Source organism: Myotis nattereri (genome assembly GCF_964212035.1).
Source record: "Myotis nattereri genome assembly, chromosome: 8".
NCBI lineage: Eukaryota > Metazoa > Chordata > Mammalia > Chiroptera > Vespertilionidae > Myotis > Myotis nattereri.
Genome location: NC_138083.1, coordinates 33177320 through 33195753, shown reverse-complemented (window position 1 = coordinate 33195753; position 18434 = coordinate 33177320). Strand labels below are relative to the sequence as shown.

The window sequence follows — 18434 nt, the reverse complement described above, 5'->3', positions numbered from 1 at the left end:
CTGAGCCCAATCCCCGCCCCTCCCCCACCCCTCCCCGCGGCCCCGCCCCAGGCCCCGCCCCTCCTCCACCCCTCCCCGCGGCCCCGCCCCTCCCCCCTCGGCGCTGCGGCCGGCCCGGGTGGGAGCGTGACGGGCGGGGAGCCGGAGTCCCGTCGGGGGTGCGGGCGGCCCGCCCCCGGCCTGCCTAGGGTGGGCCGGCGCGGGGCAGGTGTCCCGGATCTGGCGACACTCTCCCGCCCCACTTCCGGGGCCGCCACTTTCACTTTCTCTTCCGCCGAAACTGCTCTCCTCCTCCCGACCGGAGGGCAGGGAGTTTGGCTGGAATCCCGGGCGCCGGGGGGCGCTCGCCGCGGGGAGAAGGGGGGCCCTGCCGGGGCTTCCCGCGTCCCGCCTGCGCGCGTCGCCCCGCGCACCAGGCGTGTCTGGTTTTTCCTGTCGCCCTTTGCGGCTGGGCCGGAGCTTCCTGCCCGTTCGCCTCCCGCGCGCGCTCCCGGCTGGCCCCGACCCCAGGCCCCGTCCCCGGTGCGCGGGAGGGTGATGCCACCCGCCGGCCGCCGGGGACCGCGAGGCGCAGAGAGGGCTCGGGCCACGCCGGAGGCCGCGGGCCGGGCCGCGCTGGTCTTGGTCGCGCGCCCTCGCCCCGGTGACCGGGACTAGCCTTTCCCGGAGCGGCGGCCCCGCCAGGGGGATGGGAGCAACCAGGCCAGATGGACGAGAAGACCAAGAAAGGTGGGCACCGCCCGGAGGCGAGGCGCCGGGAGACTCCCGTGGGCGGGTGCTGCCAGGAAAGGCCCGGGAGCGAGGACTGCCCACTGCCCTTCATCTCCTCCCCGGCCCGGCCACTTCCGCGGGTGCCTGGTCATTCATTGACGCGAGGCCCCGTGGGCCGGCCCTGAGCCGGGATGGCAGCGCCTGGAGGACCCAGGGAACCTCCTAGGCTGGGGGGGTGGGGCACCCCGCTGACCTCAGTACCAAGGGCCTGGGCTCGCCCTTGCCCCCTGTCCCACCCGGCTCGGAACCCTCCTGTGCGCCCCCGCGTTCTTGGAACAGAGCCTGGGCCCTGGATGGCCCAGGAGGCCCTGCTGCTTCCCTGGCTGACCTCGCCGTCTTCCTCCGCCACTCTCTTGGTCCTTCTGCTGGAGCGCCCCCCCCCACCCCACCACCACCACTTTTCAGATCTAATCCAACCTTTTCTTGCTGAGACCTTTGCCCTTACCTTTCTCTCTACCTGGGACACTTCCCCAACTGGGTCTTGAAATATCCAGTTCCTCTTTCAGGTCTCAGCTTCAGTGTCACCTCCTCCCAGAGGCGTTCTCTAACCTCCTTACCCTGTTTATTTCCTTGCCAGCGTGGATCACAATCTGATTCCCGCCCTCCCCCCCCCCCCCCTATTAAACTTGCCTAATTACCAGGGTGAAATGTACTTGAAGAGAGGGACTGTGTTTAGCTAATTCACTGGCTGAATCCCAGTTTCTGGGACAGTGGCTGGTACACAGTAGGAGCCCAATAAGGGCTTGTCAGATGAATGAATGGAAATATGGGAGACCTGGGAGTATGAAGGACAAATGGAACCAAATGAGCAGGGAGGGGGACTGGGGAGTATCAGATAAGACTTCCCAGAGAAAGGTATTTATTTATTTATTTATTTATTTATGAGAAAGGTTTTTTTTTTTTTTAAATTTTTTTTTATTGATTTCAGAGAGAGGAAGGGAGAGGGAGAAACATCAATGATGAAAGAGAATCATTTATTGGCTGCCTCCTGCACGTCCCCTCCTGGGGATCGATGCATGTTCCCTGACCGGGAATCGAACCCTGACCTCCTGGTTCATAGGTCGACACTCAACCACTGAGCCATTCTGGCCAGGCAAGAAGGGGATTTTTAAGCTGGGTGCTGAAGGATATGTAGGAGTTCACCAGGATGACAGAGGAAGCAGCATGTAAAAGGATCACCTGCTTTGTGATCCCTCATCCTCAGATCCTGTAAAACAAACCCTGTGCTAACTTGCTTCCACTGTGTTGACTTTTAGCCGAGGAGATGGCCCTGAGACTCAGCCGAGCAGTGGCAGGTGGGGATGAACAGGTGGCTATGGAGTGTGCCACCTGGCTGGCAGAGCAACGGGTACCCCTGAGGGTGCAGCTGAAGCCTGAGATCTCCCCAACACAGGACATCAGGTGAGGAGTGCATGGCTGGCCAGGGACATAGGGCTTGCTGCACCCTCGTGGGCCATAATGTATTCTTGCCAAGAGAACAGTTATTGTTTTCCCTCTTCCACAGAATGTATTTTATACCTATTATACCAAACAGCATTTTATTTTTATTTTTTAAATATATTTTTATTGATTTCAGAGATGGAGAGAGAGATAGAAACATCAGTGATGAGAGAGAATCATTGATTGGCTGCCTCCTGCACGCCTCCTACTGGGGATCGAGCCCACAACCCGGGCATGTGCCCTGACCAGGAATTGAACTGTGAGCTCCTGGTTCATAAGTTGATGCTCAACCGCTAAGCCATGCTGGCCAGGCTATTCTTATTTCTTATATTTCAAAAACTTTTTGTATGGGAAAGTGGATGCTAAACTTTTGAAGTCTTTACATGTCTAAAAATTTCTATATTTTGCCCTCACATCATTGATAGTTGGCTGGATATTGAAAATCATTATCCTGAGGAATTTTGAGAGTATTTTCTGGAGTATTTTAAAGCAAATCTCAGATATTATTTCATTCCTGAATAATTTGATATCTTTTAAAAAGTAAGGACTTAAAAATAACCTCAAAACCATTTTCACAAATTACTAATTCCTTTAAATCCCCTAATACTCTGTTTGTATTCAAATTTCCCTAATTATCTCATTACTGTTTTTTATACTTGGTTTGTTCCAATCAGGAACAAAATGAGAGCTACACATAGCATTTCTTAATATTGTCCAAGCCTGTTTTTATTCTCTATTTTTATGCCATTAATTTTTTTAAAGAAAATTGGTCTTTGACTTTTAGAAATTTCCTACATTCTAGATTTATTAATTGCCTCCTCAGGGTGTCATTTAATACCTCCCGTTTTTCTTGTGAACTTGTTGTTGGATCTAAAGGCTAGGTTAATCTGGAGTCACTTTGTAAATTTTCAGGAATTCTTCCTCATTTTATGATTGCTTCTGGCTGTTCTTGCTTTATGGATGCAGTGTTCTCCCAAATCTCAGACGATATGAAGTAGACTTTACTGTTATTGTTTTGTACCCTAATTTATCCGGTTCTTCTGGCCTCATTTCTGGTTTTTCATCTTAGTCCCCTCCCCCCTTTTTTTTTGTTTTGTTGTTAATATTCTTCCATTGATTTTTAGAGAGAGTAGAAGGAAGGGGGAGCGAGAGAGAGAGAAACATTGATGTGATAGAGACACATCAATTGGTTGCTTCCTGCATCCCCCCACTCCCCACCAGGGCAGGGGACCGAGGTGCGTGCCCTCGACTGGAATCAAACCCAGGACCCTTCAGTCCTCAGGCCAATGCTCTCTCTGCTGAGCCAAACGGGCTACGGCTTAGCTTTCCCTTTTTATGCTTTTGGTCTTCCAAAGACGTTTTAGGATCCTTGAAAAGGATGTGTTTAAAACCGTTTCTTTGGAATTAGACTGTTTGGATTGAAATCCTGCCTCTAACAGTTATAAATTGCTTATTTGGCAAAGTCACGGTAACCTGTCTGGGCTCGTTTTTTGTTTTGTTTTTTTATACATTTGTGTTTTTTAAAAAATATATTTTTATTGATTTCAGAGAGGAAGGAAAAGGGAGAGAGAGAGAGAGAAACATCAATGATGAGAGAGAATCATTGATCGGCTGCCTCCTGCAAGCCCCCCACTGGGGATCGAGCCCACAACCTGGGCATGTGTCCCTGGCCAGAATCGAACCTGGGACCTTTCAGTTCGCAGGCCGACGCTCTATCCACTGAGCTAAACCAGCTAGAGCTGGGCTCGTGTTTGTATCTGTAAATTAGGGATAACAACAGTACCTGCTGATGGGTATGTTGAGAGGATTAAGTGAGTTAATGCAGGTCAAGCGCTTTGCAGAGTCTGGGCATATGGTAAATAACTGGGTGGCCTCGTTAGGGAGCAAGGGAGAGAATGATGGAAGAGGTTGGAGAGGTAGTGAGGGGGCAGTCACAGAGGCCCTTGTGTGCACGGTGAGTGGGTTTATTCCAGGAGCACTGTGCAGCCATGGCAGGGGCTGAGCAGTGGGCTCTGACAAAGGAAGCACAGGGGTGCGAGATTCCCGGAGAGGCCCCTGACACAGACGGGGGACGGTGTGGGAGGGGGCCTGTGTGTGTGTGTGTGTGCATGTCATGCACAGGTGTACAAGCATGTCCATGCGGATAGCTGGCGGCTGAGGTGGGACCTGAGCCCGAGCCCGTGTTACTCCCCAGTTCTCCTCTGCAGGCTGTGGGTGAGCGTGGAGGACGCTCAGATGCACACTGTCACCATCTGGCTCACGGTGCGACCTGACCTGACCGTGGCTTCCCTCAAGGACATGGTGAGTGAGGAGGCCGCGGGAGGCGTCAGGGCGGAGGCTTCCCGTTGGCTGACTCTCCCTGGTCCCCGCCCCCCACTCCCCTAGGTGTTCCTGGACTATGGCTTCCCGCCAGCGCTGCAGCAGTGGGTGATTGGGCAGCGGTTGGCCCGGGACCAGGAGACGCTGCACTCGCACGGCGTGCGGCGGGACGGTGACCGGGCCTACCTCTACCTGCTGTCGGCCTGCAACACCTCCCTCAACCCCCAGGAGCTGCAGCGGCAGCGCCAGTTGCGGGTGCTGGAAGGTGAGGCTCCGCTCCTGAGCGACAGGGCCCTCGCCGAGGCCCCGGGGCTGGAGGGAGCAGAGCGCCCGGGCTTTCGGGCCGGCCACCTGGAGGATCCTCCCGTGGTGGGGGAGAGAGGGCAAAGGACACCCCGGGAGGGAGTCGTTTCGGGATCCATTGTGGGGACAGCGGCCCCGGGGAGAGGGGCTGGGTCCAGCCCTGGCTCTGGCGTTTATCAGCTGGGTGGTCTTGGCAAGACCTTTCCTGTCTTTGCTCATTACTTTTCTAACTCTGTAAATCTACACTAATAAAAGAGAAAAATGGTAATTGGCGTACGGCGATACCTTTTTCATTGGCTAATCAGGGCTATATGCAAATTAACTGCCAACTAAGATTGGCAGTTAACTGCCAACAAGATGGCGGCTAATTTGCATATGTAGGCACAATGCAGGGAGGCGAAAGGGAAAGCAGGAAGAAGCCCCCTGCCACTGACAGTGATCGGAAACCCAGGGGGGAGCTAAGAGCTGGGGGGCAGGGCAAAGGCGGCCCTGGGGCCGCCTTTGCCCTGCCCCCCAGCCATGATCAGAGAATCAGGCGCCTTTGCCGCCCTGGCCAGTGATAGCAGGAAGTAGGGGTGAGCCAGCGATGGGAGCTGGGCACGGTCGAAGCTGGCAGTCCCAGGAGCTAGGGGTCCCTTGCCTGGGCCTAAAGCGAAGCCCACAGTCGCAGCGCCCCTGCTGCCACTGCAGGTCCCCGCTGCCCGGGCCGGACGCCTAGGCCAGAGGCGTTAGGCCTGGGCAGGGGCGGAGCCTGCAACCGCGGGGAGCTGGGGGTCCCCTGCCCAGGAGGCCTCAGGCCTGGTCAAGGGGCCGATCCGGTGATTGGTGATTGGAGGGTGATGAGGGTCAGCTCCTCTGGCTGAGGCATCAGGCCTGGGTGGGGGGCGGAGCCGGGGATTGGGGGGATATGATGGTCCCCTTGCCCAGGCCTGAAGCCTGGGTCAGAGGCGTCAGGCTTGGGCGGGGGGTGGAGCAAGCGATCAGAGGGAGATGGGAGTCCCCTGCCCAGGCATGATTCCTGGGCCAGAGGCCTCAGGCCTGGGCGGGGGCCAGAGCCAGTGATCGGGGGGAGATGGGGGTCCCCTGTCCAAGCCTGACACCTCTGGCGGAGGCGTCAGGCCTGGGCAAGGGGCCGATCAGGCGATCGGAGGGTGATGGGGGTCAACGCCTGAGGGCTCCCAGTATGTGAGAGGGGACAGGCTGGGCTGAGGGACACTCTCCCTGCCCCAACCCCCCCCCCCCACACCCAGTGCATGAATTTCGTGCACCGGGCCCCTAGTTAGATAATAATTGCTAGTGTTTAAATTTTTTACTTCATATTTTATTTTATTTATTTTTTAAATATATATTTTATTGATTTTTTACAGAGAGGAAGGGAGAGGGATAGAGAGTTAGAAACATCCATGAGAGAGAAGCATCGATCAGCTGCCTCCTGCACATTCCCTACTGGGGATGTGCCTGCAACCAAGGTACATGCCCTTGGCCGGAATCGAACCTGGGACCCTTGAGTCTGCAGGCCGACGCTCTATCCACTGAGCCACACTGGTCAGGGCTTTTACTTCATATTTTAATTATTTATTTAGTTTTTTTGTTTTTTTGTTGTTGGTTTTTGTTAATCCTCACCCAAGGATATTTTTCCATTGAATTTTAGGGAGAGTGGGAGAGGGAAAGACGGAAACATCCATCTGAGAGAAACACATCAATTGGTTGCCTCCTGCAGGAGCACTGACTAGGGCCTCAGCTGGGGAGGAGCCTGCAACCGAGGTACATGCCCTTGACCGGAATCCGACCCTGGACCCTTTGGTCCTCAGGCTGATGCTCTATCCACTGAGCCAAACTGGCTAGGGCTGCTTTATACTTTTGAATATGTCGGACCTACAGAAAAGTTACAAAATTGTATAAATAATTGTATAACAAATTCCCATATTCTGCTTTATCATCTTTCTATAACATTATTTATAAAAATTATTGGTATGGGTATAAGTAATTTTTTTCTGAACTGTTTTGAGGGTAAGTTGCAGACATGATAGCCCTCTCACATAAATACTTCTGTGTGTGTTGCCTTAAAAAAAAAAAAAAAAGACTCATTTTCTTGTATTACCACATACAGCTATCAAATTTAGAAAGTTAGCATTGATACGGCACTTCCATGTACTAGCTAGAGGCCCGATGCACGAAAATTCATGCAGAAGTAGGTCTTCCGTCCCCTGGCTGCCGGCACCAGCTTCCCTTTGGCACCTGAGACCCGGGCTTCCCTCCTCCGGCCCCGGCTTTGTCAGGCAGGACGTCTGGAATGACGTCCGGAAGACGTCCGGTCTAATTAGCATATTGCCCTTTTATTAGTATAGATGTCCCTTATAACAAAGGCCCTGGCATTCGGCTGTCCTCTCCGTCCCTTCAGCCCTAGGTCTGCTCAGTCTTCCCTTGACCCTCCTGATATTGATGTGTTAAGAGTCCAGTTTTGTTTTTTCGTCAAGTGTCTCATGAAGGGATCGGAGTCAGTATTTTGGCAGGTCCAGCTCAGGAGTGCTGTTGGTCCTCAAGGTGCCTCACTGCAGGAGCACAAGAGGCTGGTTGTGAGGCAGGATTTTTAAGCCCCCAGGACACAGGGGCACTCGTGGGTGGAGGAGGGGCTCTGACCCTGTGGGCACCAGGACTCTCAGCCAGGCCTGGGTCCACCTGGTAGGACCAAGCTGGAGGCTCCTCCAGGGAGGAGGGAGAGGAGGAGGGAGCCGGGTGCAGGGTGTGGGTCCTGGCTGGCTGCGGGGGTGGGTGAAGTCGGCTGCCTGGATCCACCAACTTCTCACCCTCTTTCCCAGATCTGGGCTTCAAGGACCTCACGCTGCAGCCCCGGGGCCCACAGGAGCCGGCACTTCCGAAGCCTGGGGCCCCCCAGGAGCCAGGTCAGGGGCCTGACCCCATTCCTGAGCCCCCACCGGTAAGCTGCCCCCTGGTCCCTGACTCACCCTGCCTGGCCCCTCAACGTGCTGAGCTCGGTGCCCCTCTGTCCCCAGGTGGGCTGGCAGTGCCCTGGCTGTACCTTCATCAATAAGCCCACACGGCCGGGCTGTGAGATGTGCTGCCGGGCGAGGCCCGAGACCTACCAGGTCCCCGCCACGTACCAGCCGGACGCAGAGGAGCGAGCGCGCCTGGCCAGCGAGGAGGAGGCGCTGCGCCAGTACCAGCAGGTGGGCAGGGGTGTCCCCAGGCAGACACTTGCGGACGGGACCGGGAGGCGGAGGCCAGGAAGGGAGGCCCTCCACACCCTGCTCCTCCCTCTCCTGGACTGACCCCTGCACTTGACTGACCCTCCCTCTCCTGGGCCCCAGCCAGGCTCTCATGTCCTGCCCCCTGTGGGTTGTGGTCCCGCCCCTCTTGTAGTCCCGTCCTGTCAGTGCTGATCACACAGATACCTGACCCTGATGTCCCCATTCTGATCGGATGCCCCATCCTCCACCTCGCTCCTTTGGACCCAGAGCTGCCCTTACCCACCCAGCCATGACCGCCCCCCTGGTCCATCTATAACCCTGGCTGGATTCCTCCTCTCTCCCGCCTTGCTCTGCTCCATAACATCACTTCCCCTTCCCATACCCCTGACTACTCTGTGACCTTACCTTGCCCCACCTCCAACCCTTGGCCCTGCCTGCTCAGCTTGGCAGAAATGTGAGCCCTGGTACCTCTGATTGCCTCCTCAGACCCTGGCCTTTCCTTGCCACCATGGCTCCCTGGCTTGGCTTGACTCCTGATTGCAGCCCCAACTTGCCCCTGCCTGGGCTTCCTCCTGCCCCTGGTACTCTGCCTGGCCCCGCTCCGAGCTTCACTCTTCCCAGCAGCTCTCACTCATGCCCACTGCCCAGCCACTGCCACCCCTACCTGGGAATCCTGACTCTCCCAGCCTTGTCCCCTCTCTGGGATCTGACCAGGACCCTTGTCCTGCCCCCTTCCTGGTCTGACCCGTCCCCGAGACCCTGACCTGCCCACGGCCCTGCCCCTGTGCCCAGCGCAAGCAGCAGCAGCAGGAGGGGAACTACCTGCAGCACGTCCAGCTGGACCAGAGGAGCCTGGTGCTGAACACGGAGCTGGCCGAGTGCCCCGTGTGCTACTCGGTGCTGGCGCCCGGCGAGGCCGTGGTGCTGCGGGAGTGTCTGCACGCCTTTTGCAGGTTCGGGCCCCCCCCCTCCCCCGCAAAGCAGCATGGGTCCCGGCCACCAGTTAGCCAGGCAGAAAGGGGGTGGGTCCTGTGCTCTCACATCTCCTTGGACACCCACAAAATCCTGTCGGGCATTGTCTCCCCATTCGCAGGGGGAAATGTGAGGTACAGAGAGGCCAGCAACTTGCTCAGTGCCATACAGCTCAGGCATTCTGGCTCCAGAGCCCGTGCCCCTCACTACTCCTACCCAGGCCCATGCAGGGCATTGAGGCCCTAGCCCTGGCCACCTGAGCCAGCCTTGCCCTGCACCTGGCTGTGGGCAGGCTCCTCCTCTCCCGGCCCCTCCATCCTGACATTTGGTGAGCAGCCCCCGGGTGCCAGGGACTGTGCTAGGCCCAGGAGGGAGCAAAAAGTTCAGTACTGCCTTCTGGGGTGTCATTCCAGTGGGGAGGCCGATTAGTCACATAATCACGGGTTAACTGTAACTGTGACATGCCAAGCACCAGCGGATTATGATAACAGGGCCCTGCTCCAGCAGGGGGCCAGGGAGCCCTGGAGGTGGCACTGGCGTGGGCATATGCCTGGCCTCCACAGGGAAAGGGGTCAGTGTGGCTGGAGCAGACGGATGGAGAGAGCTGTTAGGGAGGGGAAGTCATGGGGTGCTGAGGAGCACAGTTAAGAGTGGATTTGTTCTGAGCCTGAGCAGAACGGGATGGGAGCCACTGGGGAGGCGGGTGGGGGACACAGGGAGCCCAGGAGGCTCCCGCTGTCTTCCAGGTGAGTGGGACGGAGACCTGGACCAGAGCAGTGGGGTGGGCAGGCGTTGAGGCCATCGTGACGGGTTGGTGGGACGGAAGGGAGACATTGAGGAGAAACCCACCTGGGGACAGGCTCACCCTGCGAGGGTGGGGTCCCGGTGGGTGGGGTGCAGATGACCCTCACCTCCACTCCCTCCCTCTCCCAGGGAGTGTCTGCAGGGCACCATCCGCAACAGCCAGGAGGCAGAGGTCGCCTGCCCCTTCATTGACAACACCTACTCGTGCTCGGGCAAGCTGCTGGAGAGGGAGATCCGGGCGGTGAGCCTGGGGGCGGGGAGGGGCACACTCGTCCCGGGGAGCTGGGCCCCGAGCTGGCAGGTGGGAACTGGCTCAGGGTGCTGGTCTCGGGCAGCAGACATTTATCAAGAGCCTTCCCTTCTCTGTGTGGGATGCTGCGGGCCCAAGTGGTGAACAGGACAGGAACGGGGGGAGGTAGCTGGTCAAGAAACCCCCTTGTGACGGAAGGACGGCCAAGCAGGCCGCGGGCCTGGGTGACCTCCAGGCAGACACTCGGCCTCTGTTCTCATCGCAGTGCGGGGCCAAGTTAGCGTCACTTCCTGGGTCAGGGTTGTGAAGGCTTTGTGTAAAGAATCCGGAGTAGCGCTTGACACATGGTAAGTCCTTATCAGTTGCCTTGTGCTGTGTAACAGGTCATTCAGACTTAGTGGCTTAGAACAGCCACCGTTTATTTAGCCCATGAATCTGCCACTTAGTAATTTCGGTTCGGCTTATCTGGACGAGTCTTCTGGCCCAGGTTGGGCCTGGCTGACCTCATCTGGGCTTAGCTGGTGGTCACTGTCCTGCACTGGCTTACGATGGTCTTACCTGCGATGGCTGGGATGGCTGGGCCTCTTTCCACTTTGGTCTCCCATCTGCCAGCAGGCTGGCCAGGCTCTCGCGTGGTAGGGTCTCAGAGTTCCAGAGCAGCCAGCGGGGGGCCCCAGCACAGGAGTGCTTTTCAGGTCTGCTCCTTTCACACTTGCTGCTCTTCCACTGGCTAAAGCAAGTCACAGGCTCAAGCCCAGATTCTGTGCAGGAGGGAACCACCCATGAGCCTGGAGTCAGGGAGACATGAGCAAATTGGGGCCATTCCTCCAGCATCTATCACAGTGCTGCCTGTGTGCAATCTGTCACAGAGCTGTCTGTGTGTGCATGTGTGTGTGTGCAATCTGTCACAGAGCTGTCTGTGTGTGCACCTGTGTGTGTGCAGTCTAGCACAGAGCTGTCTGTGTGTGCAGTCTAGCACAGTGCTCTGTGTGTGCACGTGTGTGCGTGCAGTCTAGCACAGAGCTGTCTGTGTGTGCACCTGTGTGTGTGCAGTCTAGCACAGAGCTGTCTGTGTGTGCACCTGTGTGTGTGTGCAGTCTAGCACAGTGCTGTGTGTGCACCTGTGTGTGTGCAGTCTAGCACAGAGCTGTCTGTGTGTGCACCTGTGTGTGTGCAGTCTAGCACAGTGCTGTCTGTGTGTGCACCTGTGTGTGTGCAGTCTAGCACAGTGCTGTCTGTGTGTGCACCTGTGTGTGTGCAGTCTAGCACGGAGCTATCTGTGTGTGCACCTGTGTGTGTGCAGTCTAGCACGGAGCTGTCTGTGTGTGCACCTGTGTGTGTGCGCAGTCTGGCACAGTGCTGTCTGTGTGTGCACCTGTGTGTGCGCAGTCTAGCACAGTGCTATCTGTGTGTGCACCTGTGTGTGTGCAGTCTAGCACAGTGCTCTGTGTGTGCACCTGTGTGTGTGCAGTCTAGCACAGAGCTGTCTGTGTGTGCACCTGTGTGTGTGCAGTCTAGCACAGTGCTGTGTGTGCACCTGTGTGTGTGCAGTCTAGCACAGAGCTGTCTGTGTGTGCACCTGTGTGTGTGCAGTCTAGCACAGAGCTGTCTGTGTGTGCACCTGTGTGTGTGCAGTCTAGCACAGTGCTGTGTGTGCCTGTGTGTGTGCAGTCTAGCACAGAGCTGTCTGTGTGTGCACCTGTGTGTGTGCAGTCTAGCACAGTGCTGTGTGTGCACGTGTGTGTGTGCAGTCTAGCACAGAGCTGTCTGTGTGTGCACCTGTGTGTGTGCAGTCTAGCACAGTGCTGTCTGTGTGTGCACCTGTGTGTGCGCAGTCTAGCACAGAGCTGTCTGTGTGTGCACCTGTGTGTGTGCAGTCTAGCACAGTGCTGTCTGTGTGTGCACGTGTGTGCGTGCAGTCTAGCACAGTGCTGTCTGTGTGTGCACCTGTGTGTGTGCAGTCTAGCACAGTGCTCTGTGTGTGCACCTGTGTGTGTGCAGTCTAGCACAGAGCTGTCTGTGTGTGCACCTGTGTGTGTGCAGTCTAGCACAGAGCTGTCTGTGTGTGCACCTGTGTGTGTGCAGTCTAGCATAGAGCTGTCTGTGTGTGCACCTGTGTGTGTGCAGTCTAGCACAGAGCTGTCTGTGTGTGCACCTGTGTGTGTGCAGTCTAGCACAGAGCTGTCTGTGTGTGCACCTGTGTGTGTGCAGTCTAGCACAGTGCTGTCTGTGTGTGCACGTGTGTGCGTGCGCGCTATTGCTGTTAATGCTATTATCAAGTTCTCTCCCTGACTGCTGTTGATCTCTCCCTCCTCTGGGCCTCCATTTCCCCATCTGTAAAGTGGACTGTTGGGCTTGATTTAAGGTTTTTAAACTGCTGGGCAGTGGCCTTCCCAGAACTGGGCATCTTCGGATACCCAGGCAAAAACGTGAGGCATGGTGGCTGAGGTCCAAATGGGGGACCCCACAGGCACATACACCAGACCCTGTTTCTCCCCGTCACTCCTGCCTCTCCTGTGACCCTGCTTCTGAGAACCCTCTGGCTTCACCAAGCATTTCGTGGAGCCCAAGGAGTTCTGCCTCAAGGGAAAGAGGGCAGACAGAAGGGTAGAACTTGAGAACTCCCACACTTACCCCAAGAGCAGCCCCATTTGCATCTCCTTCCTCCGTGGGGTATCTGGGAAGGGTACCTCCAGAAGGTTGCTGAGGCCTCCTCTCCGGGGCCTGGAGAGTCAGTCCATGTGACCTGGTAGCCATAGTCGTTGCCACGCCCCACCATCCCAGCAGATCCCGGATTGCATTTTTCTCCTGTTAACTTTGGTGTCTCTGGGCAGACATGATATTTTTCCTTTTTTAAATCAACATCATTAAGGTATACTTTGCACACAATAAAATGCAGTTATTGTAAGTGAACTGTTGGGTGAATTTTGACAAATGTCTCATGTAACCACCACCCCAATCAAGATATAGAACGTAGGCATGATTTTTATTGATTTCAGAGAGGAAGGGAGAGGGAGAGAGAGAGAAACATCAATGATGAGAGAGAATCATTGATTGGCTGCCTCCTGCATGCCCCCTACTGGGAATCGAGCTTGCAGCCTGGGCATGTGCCCTGACCAGGAATTGAACCGTGAGCTCCTGGTTCATAGGTCAATCCTAACCACTGAGCCATGCTGGCCAGGCATGATTTTTACTAGTATAACCAGCATAGATACAATAGCCTTTGCTATTTTTTTATTTTATTTATTTTTTGGTTAATCCTCATTTGAGGATATTTTTTCCATTGATCTTTATTTTTTTATTGTTTGAAGTATTACAGAGAGTAGTACATATGTCTTCCATTGATTTTTAGAGAGAGTAGAAGGGAGGGGGAGAGAGAGAGAAACATTGATGTGAAAGAGACTTATCAACTGGTTGCCTCCTGCCCCTGCCCCTGCCCCGACCAGGGATTTAGGCTGTAACTGAGGTACATGCCCTTGACAGGAATCGAACCCGGGACCCTTCAGTCTGTGGGCCAACGCTCTGACCACTGAGCAAAACTGGCTAGGGCAGCCTTTGCTATTGTGCTACAAAATCTTTCTAAAGGTTATCTCTATGGCATAGATCCTGTTTATACCTCTTAATAATTCCAACGTCTCCGTTCGTAAGCAATGCTTCAACAAACATTTTGCATGGTGTCTCTTTCTTCTTAATATTATTTTCTTAAGATAAACGTGTAGAAGCAGAGTGAGTTCCGAAGGATCAGAGAATTCTGGGTGGTTGAAATGTTCCTGCCACATAGCTTTCTCAGAGTGAAATGCACCAGAGTGCTGGTTTCACCACGTATTCCCCAGCATTGCTTGTTACTATTTCTGTCCATATTTTTCTTTTTTTCTTATTGTGGTAAAATGTATATAAACTTACTATCTGAACCACTTTTAAATGCACAGTTCTGTGGCATTAAGTATATTCCCACTGTTGTGCAGCCATCACCACCATCCCTCTACAGAAGGTTGATCCACTTTTTGATGGAGTTTTAAATACTGACGGGAAGAAACGGGCCTGGGGCTGGGTGGGACTGTATGGATTGGGGGCTTCCAGGGGCATATTTGGTGGCAGGGAGGGCCGCATCGCAGGTGTTCTGAGTCCCGGAGACTGAGGCTCTGGTCTTGGCAGCTGCTGACCCCCGAGGACTACCAGCGGTTTCTGGACCTGGGCGTCTCCATCGCCGAGAACCGCAGCGCCTTCAGCTACCACTGCAAGACCCCGGACTGCAAGGGCTGGTGCTTCTTTGAGGACGACGTCAATGAGTTCACCTGCCCCGTGTGTTTCCGCGTCAACTGCCTGCTCTGCAAGGTGGGCTGAGGGGCCACAGCTCGGGGAGAGGTGGTTTAGGGTCTGTGCCCATCAGGGCTTAGAATAAATGGGTAAATATCATCATGCATGCCGACCTCGGCCTCACCTCCCTGGCTTCAGTGTCTCCGTAAAGTGCGTGTGTGGTTTATAACGTGAGGCCTGGTCGGTGACAACACCTAGAGGCATTACGTACCGTGTGGGTGCCTGCTGTCCCCCACCTCTCCCAGATTCCCAGCGGGAGCCTCCTTATCTCGAGCCCCCCACTCCCTGCAGGCCATCCATGAGCAGATGAACTGCAGGGAGTACCAGGACGACCTGGCCCTGCGGGCTCAGAACGACGTAGCCGCCCGGCAGACGACGGAGATGCTGAGGGTGAGGCTGGGAGGGGCTGAGGGCCTGGGGATTTGAGTTTTGGGAGCTAGAAGGGCTGTGGTGTATGGGCCCTGGAGGCTCTGGCCCCCCTCTGGCCTCACTCCCATCCAGAGCTGGGGCTTGGGATAGGTGCTCAGCAGCGGGACAAGTGTCTGGGTGGAGGGAGGAGACGGCAGAGACAGGGAGCCTGGGAGAGAGATCCACTCCAGCGGAGTCGGGTTTTCCTCTGTTGTCGGGAGGGAGCGAGGCCGGGCCGCTGCCCGCCTGGCCCCAACGTCAGCCCCTGCTCTGCCCCAGTCCATGCTGCAGCAGGGCGAGGCCATGCACTGCCCGCAGTGCCAGATCGTGGTGCAGAAGAAGGATGGCTGTGACTGGATCCGCTGCACTGTCTGCCACACCGAGATCTGCTGGGTCACTAAGGGCCCGCGCTGGGGCCCCGGGGTGAGTCCTTAGGGAGCAGAGGCTCAGGAGAGGTGGGGAGGGGGCCCTCTCCCAGGAGTGGGGGTTGGAAAACTACAGCCCCATCCAGTCCCCCGCCTGTATTTGTGCAGCCTGTGAAGTAAGAACATTTTTTACCTTTTAAATGGTTAAAAAATATCAAAAGAATATTTTGTGACGTGAAAATCACATGAATCTGATTTTTTTGATCCATAAGTGAAGTTTCAGGGGAGCACAGCCCTGCTTATTCTTTCACGTAGTCTGCGGTGGCTTTTATGCTCCGAAGGCAGACTGCGTGGCCTGCAAGGCCGGAAATAACCATCTGGCTCTTCAGAGAAAAGAGTCGCAGCCGTTGGCCTCGAGGACAGTGACCAGGGGCTCAGTGTGGAGTCCGCGGGGGCGTGGGTCCGCGGCTCTGGCACATGCGGCCGTGTGGGTTAGGCTGTTACTGCCTTCTCTGAGCCTGTTTCTTCATCTGGAAAATGGAGGTGATAGCTGGGACTGTCTCACTTAGGCTTATTGTCAGAATCAAATGAAAAAGGGTAGGAAACGGGCGTAGTGGATGCCTGTCATGTGAGCACTTCATATGTGGTAGCTCTCAAATTCGGGGTGTGTTGCTGGGATTGGGGATCGTTGTCACAGAGGCTTTGAGACGGTGGAGGCGGAGGAGCAGCCCTTCTTGGTGCTTCCCATGTGCTCACCTTCCAGAATGTGCAGACACACCAGCTCCTTCCCTGCTCTGGGTCTCGGGGAGGCAGTGAGGCCATGGAACTGGGGGCCCAGAAAGGCCCTCGTGATGGCCTCCATCAGGCTGCTGAGGCCAAGGGCTGGTTTAGAAGCAGGGCCTGGAGTGGACTGGGTTTTGGTTGATGGAATATCATGGGGCCACTGTCTGCCCTGCCCTGACCTCTCCCCCTCATTCTGTAGGGCCCTGGAGACACCAGCGGGGGCTGCCGTTGCCGGGTGAACGGGGTTCCTTGCCACCCCAGCTGTCAGAACTGTCACTGAGCTGAAGATGGCCCAGTCCCCACGCCGACCCAGCCCCACCCCACAGTTGCTGTGGGACCGGGCAGGTGCTTTGGCTCAGAATTCTGGCCGGGGAGATGCCTTTACGCTTGGCCGAGGAGGACCCAGCGGAGCCGAGGCCTCGGAGCTGCCTGGCGGCCTTGTTTGTTGTGGGTGTTGCAGGGCCCCACCTGGGCTGGCTGTTGTCCTTAGCGCCTCTGCCCCAGTGCCTTTGCCTTTCCCTGGGGCTTGCTGGCCAGACCTTTCATCTCTTCTTTGTGGCTCCCACCTCTGCCTGGCGCAGCCTTACACAGCCCTGGCCATAGGCCTTGCTGGGGAGAGCCTCTGAGAGCCCGTGTGAGTCCATACATCCCCACCCGCCCCCACCACCTCGTCTCCTCAGCACCGTGCACTCACAGCCTGCCACTTCTGTCGGCTCTCCGGGCTGACTTTTCTCTGGCTTTGCTGTTGGAGGCCTGGGCCTTTTAGAACTGCTGCTAATCCTGTTCAGAGCCAGGAGGGAGACCTAGCAGTTTCTAAAGCACAGCTCCTCTGGCCCAGCTTCCACGTCTCCCTCTCTGTAAGCTCATTAAAATGGTTTTCCAGGAAGGGATGAGTGTGATGTCTGAAGGAGTGAGAGGGACATGGGCCGGGACTCTGAGAAAGCAGGATCCCAGGCGCTCCAGGAACTGCAGCAGGAAGTGTATGAGCCGCCTGGCATCCCTGTGCCCAGCCTGAGCGGGTAGGATGCTCTTGAGTTTGCAGTGTGTCGAGAGGCTACAAAGCAGGTTCTGCAGATCGGTGTGGGCTTGGGGGGCAGGAAGGGGCTGAGCAGCAGGTACAGGCTGGCAGGAAAGGCTTGCTGTTCCCTCTGCCGCTCAGTGGGCATCCAAGGTCGGGGAACAACATTTCAGGATCAGGTAAAACTGCTGCAATTCAGGATCAGGTAAAACTGTCCATCCTAATTTTAGCATCTCAGGTAAAATGTCACAGCATTGGTCCAGTCACATTTACCAGTCTCCTTTCTGTGTTGGTCAGGGATTAATAAAAAATGTTCTGGGTGTTCATTCTGTAAGTGTTACTGCGTTCTCGGACCCACTCCCTTCCCGTGAGACCTGGTATTTGATGATCAACATGTCTGAGCTGTGCCATGGGTCATCAAAGAGGCAGAGCGTGTGTCTGCTGTTCAGGGCCTAGACTCCAGGCTCCAGAAGTTGGGGCATGTGGTTTCGGGGCAGTGAGCTTATTCTAACCACTGGAAATGCAATGCCACCCTGTCCTTGGAGGCCAGGACTGGAGTTGACCACAGGCACTGTGAGCAGAGCTATCAGAGGACATGAATGCCTTCCTGCTTTGCCAGCGCTGGCTCACAGCAGCTGTGGTAGCTCAAGGGCACGCTCGGGCAGCCTCCCACTCTGAGGGAGACACAGGCACAGCCACTGACCCGGAGGGCACAGCAGTTGAGGCCTGGACCACAGGAGTAAGGTGGGGCCCAGATCAGGGCAGAGTACCTTCTTACCACCTCCTTCCTCCCTCCTCTCCTGCCAGGTCCGTCTTGGCATCCCTTAGGCAGGGATGGAACCTTTTTTCTGCCAAGGGCCATTTGGATACAACACCCTTCATGGGCCATACAAAACTAGCAACTTAAAAAGCAGCCTGCTAGCACCGCCGGTGTGGCTCAGTGGTTGAGCATTGACCTATGAACTAGGAGGACACTGATTTCTGGACAGGGCATATGCCTGGGTGGCAGGCTCAATCCCCAGTGGTGGTGGGGGGGGGGGGGAGGGGGGCATGCAGAAGGCAGCCGATTGGTAACTCAATGATATTTCTATCTCTTCCTCTTCCTTCCTCTCTGAAATCAATAAAAATAAGTTTTTGAAAAATTAGCCTGCTATATTTGGTCAAACATTTAATTAACTCACCCTTAATGCCTTGGCAGGGCCAGACCAAATGATTTTGAGGGCTGGACGTTCCCCCACCTCTGCCTTAGGGGCTGGGGCACAAGAGAAAAGCAGACCATTCTCTTGGTTCAGAGGATACAACTGCTAACAGGTCTTTTCAATGCCCTGCCTTTCCTCCCCCGTGAATATTAAGAGGTGTTGCAGTCCTTACCTGTGGCTGCTTCAAAACAAGGACAAGACAGGCACAGGGGGCTTTGTTGGCTCCGTCTCTCCCTCGGCCCACTCCATCCACGCCAGCACGGACAGGGAATGAGT

At 55.8% G+C, this 18434-nt stretch overlaps 1 protein-coding gene across 2 annotated transcripts; it reads left to right on the top strand.

Moving 5' to 3' along the window:
- Positions 1–339: 339 nt before the first annotated feature.
- RBCK1 (RANBP2-type and C3HC4-type zinc finger containing 1) lies at positions 340–18096 on the top strand. Of its 2 annotated transcripts, none has more exons than XM_081096853.1 (12): positions 340–729; positions 2028–2172; positions 4419–4512; positions 4597–4795; positions 7653–7771; positions 7848–8021; positions 8835–8995; positions 9948–10059; positions 14224–14403; positions 14677–14775; positions 15073–15216; positions 16141–18096. In XM_081096853.1, exons 1-12 carry the CDS (start codon positions 708–710, stop codon positions 16219–16221), a joined length of 1530 nt encoding a protein of 509 aa, XP_080952979.1. In that variant the 5' UTR covers positions 340–707; the 3' UTR covers positions 16222–18096. The 2 variants fall into 2 exon arrangements, with proteins under 2 accessions (XP_080952979.1, XP_080952980.1); XM_081096854.1 differs by having other exon boundaries at positions 550–729; positions 4406–4512.
- Positions 18097–18434: the final 338 nt, after the last annotated feature.

Coding starts and splice junctions, on each gene's coding strand:
- RBCK1 (XM_081096853.1), top strand. CDS start 708: ATGGACGAGAAGACCAAGAAAG. Junction 2,173..4,418: donor TCCCCAACACAGGACATCAG/GTGAGGAGTGCA, acceptor TCTCCTCTGCAG/GCTGTGGGTGAGCGTGGAGG. Junction 8,996..9,947: donor TGTCTGCACGCCTTTTGCAG/GTTCGGGCCCCC, acceptor TCCCTCTCCCAG/GGAGTGTCTGCAGGGCACCA.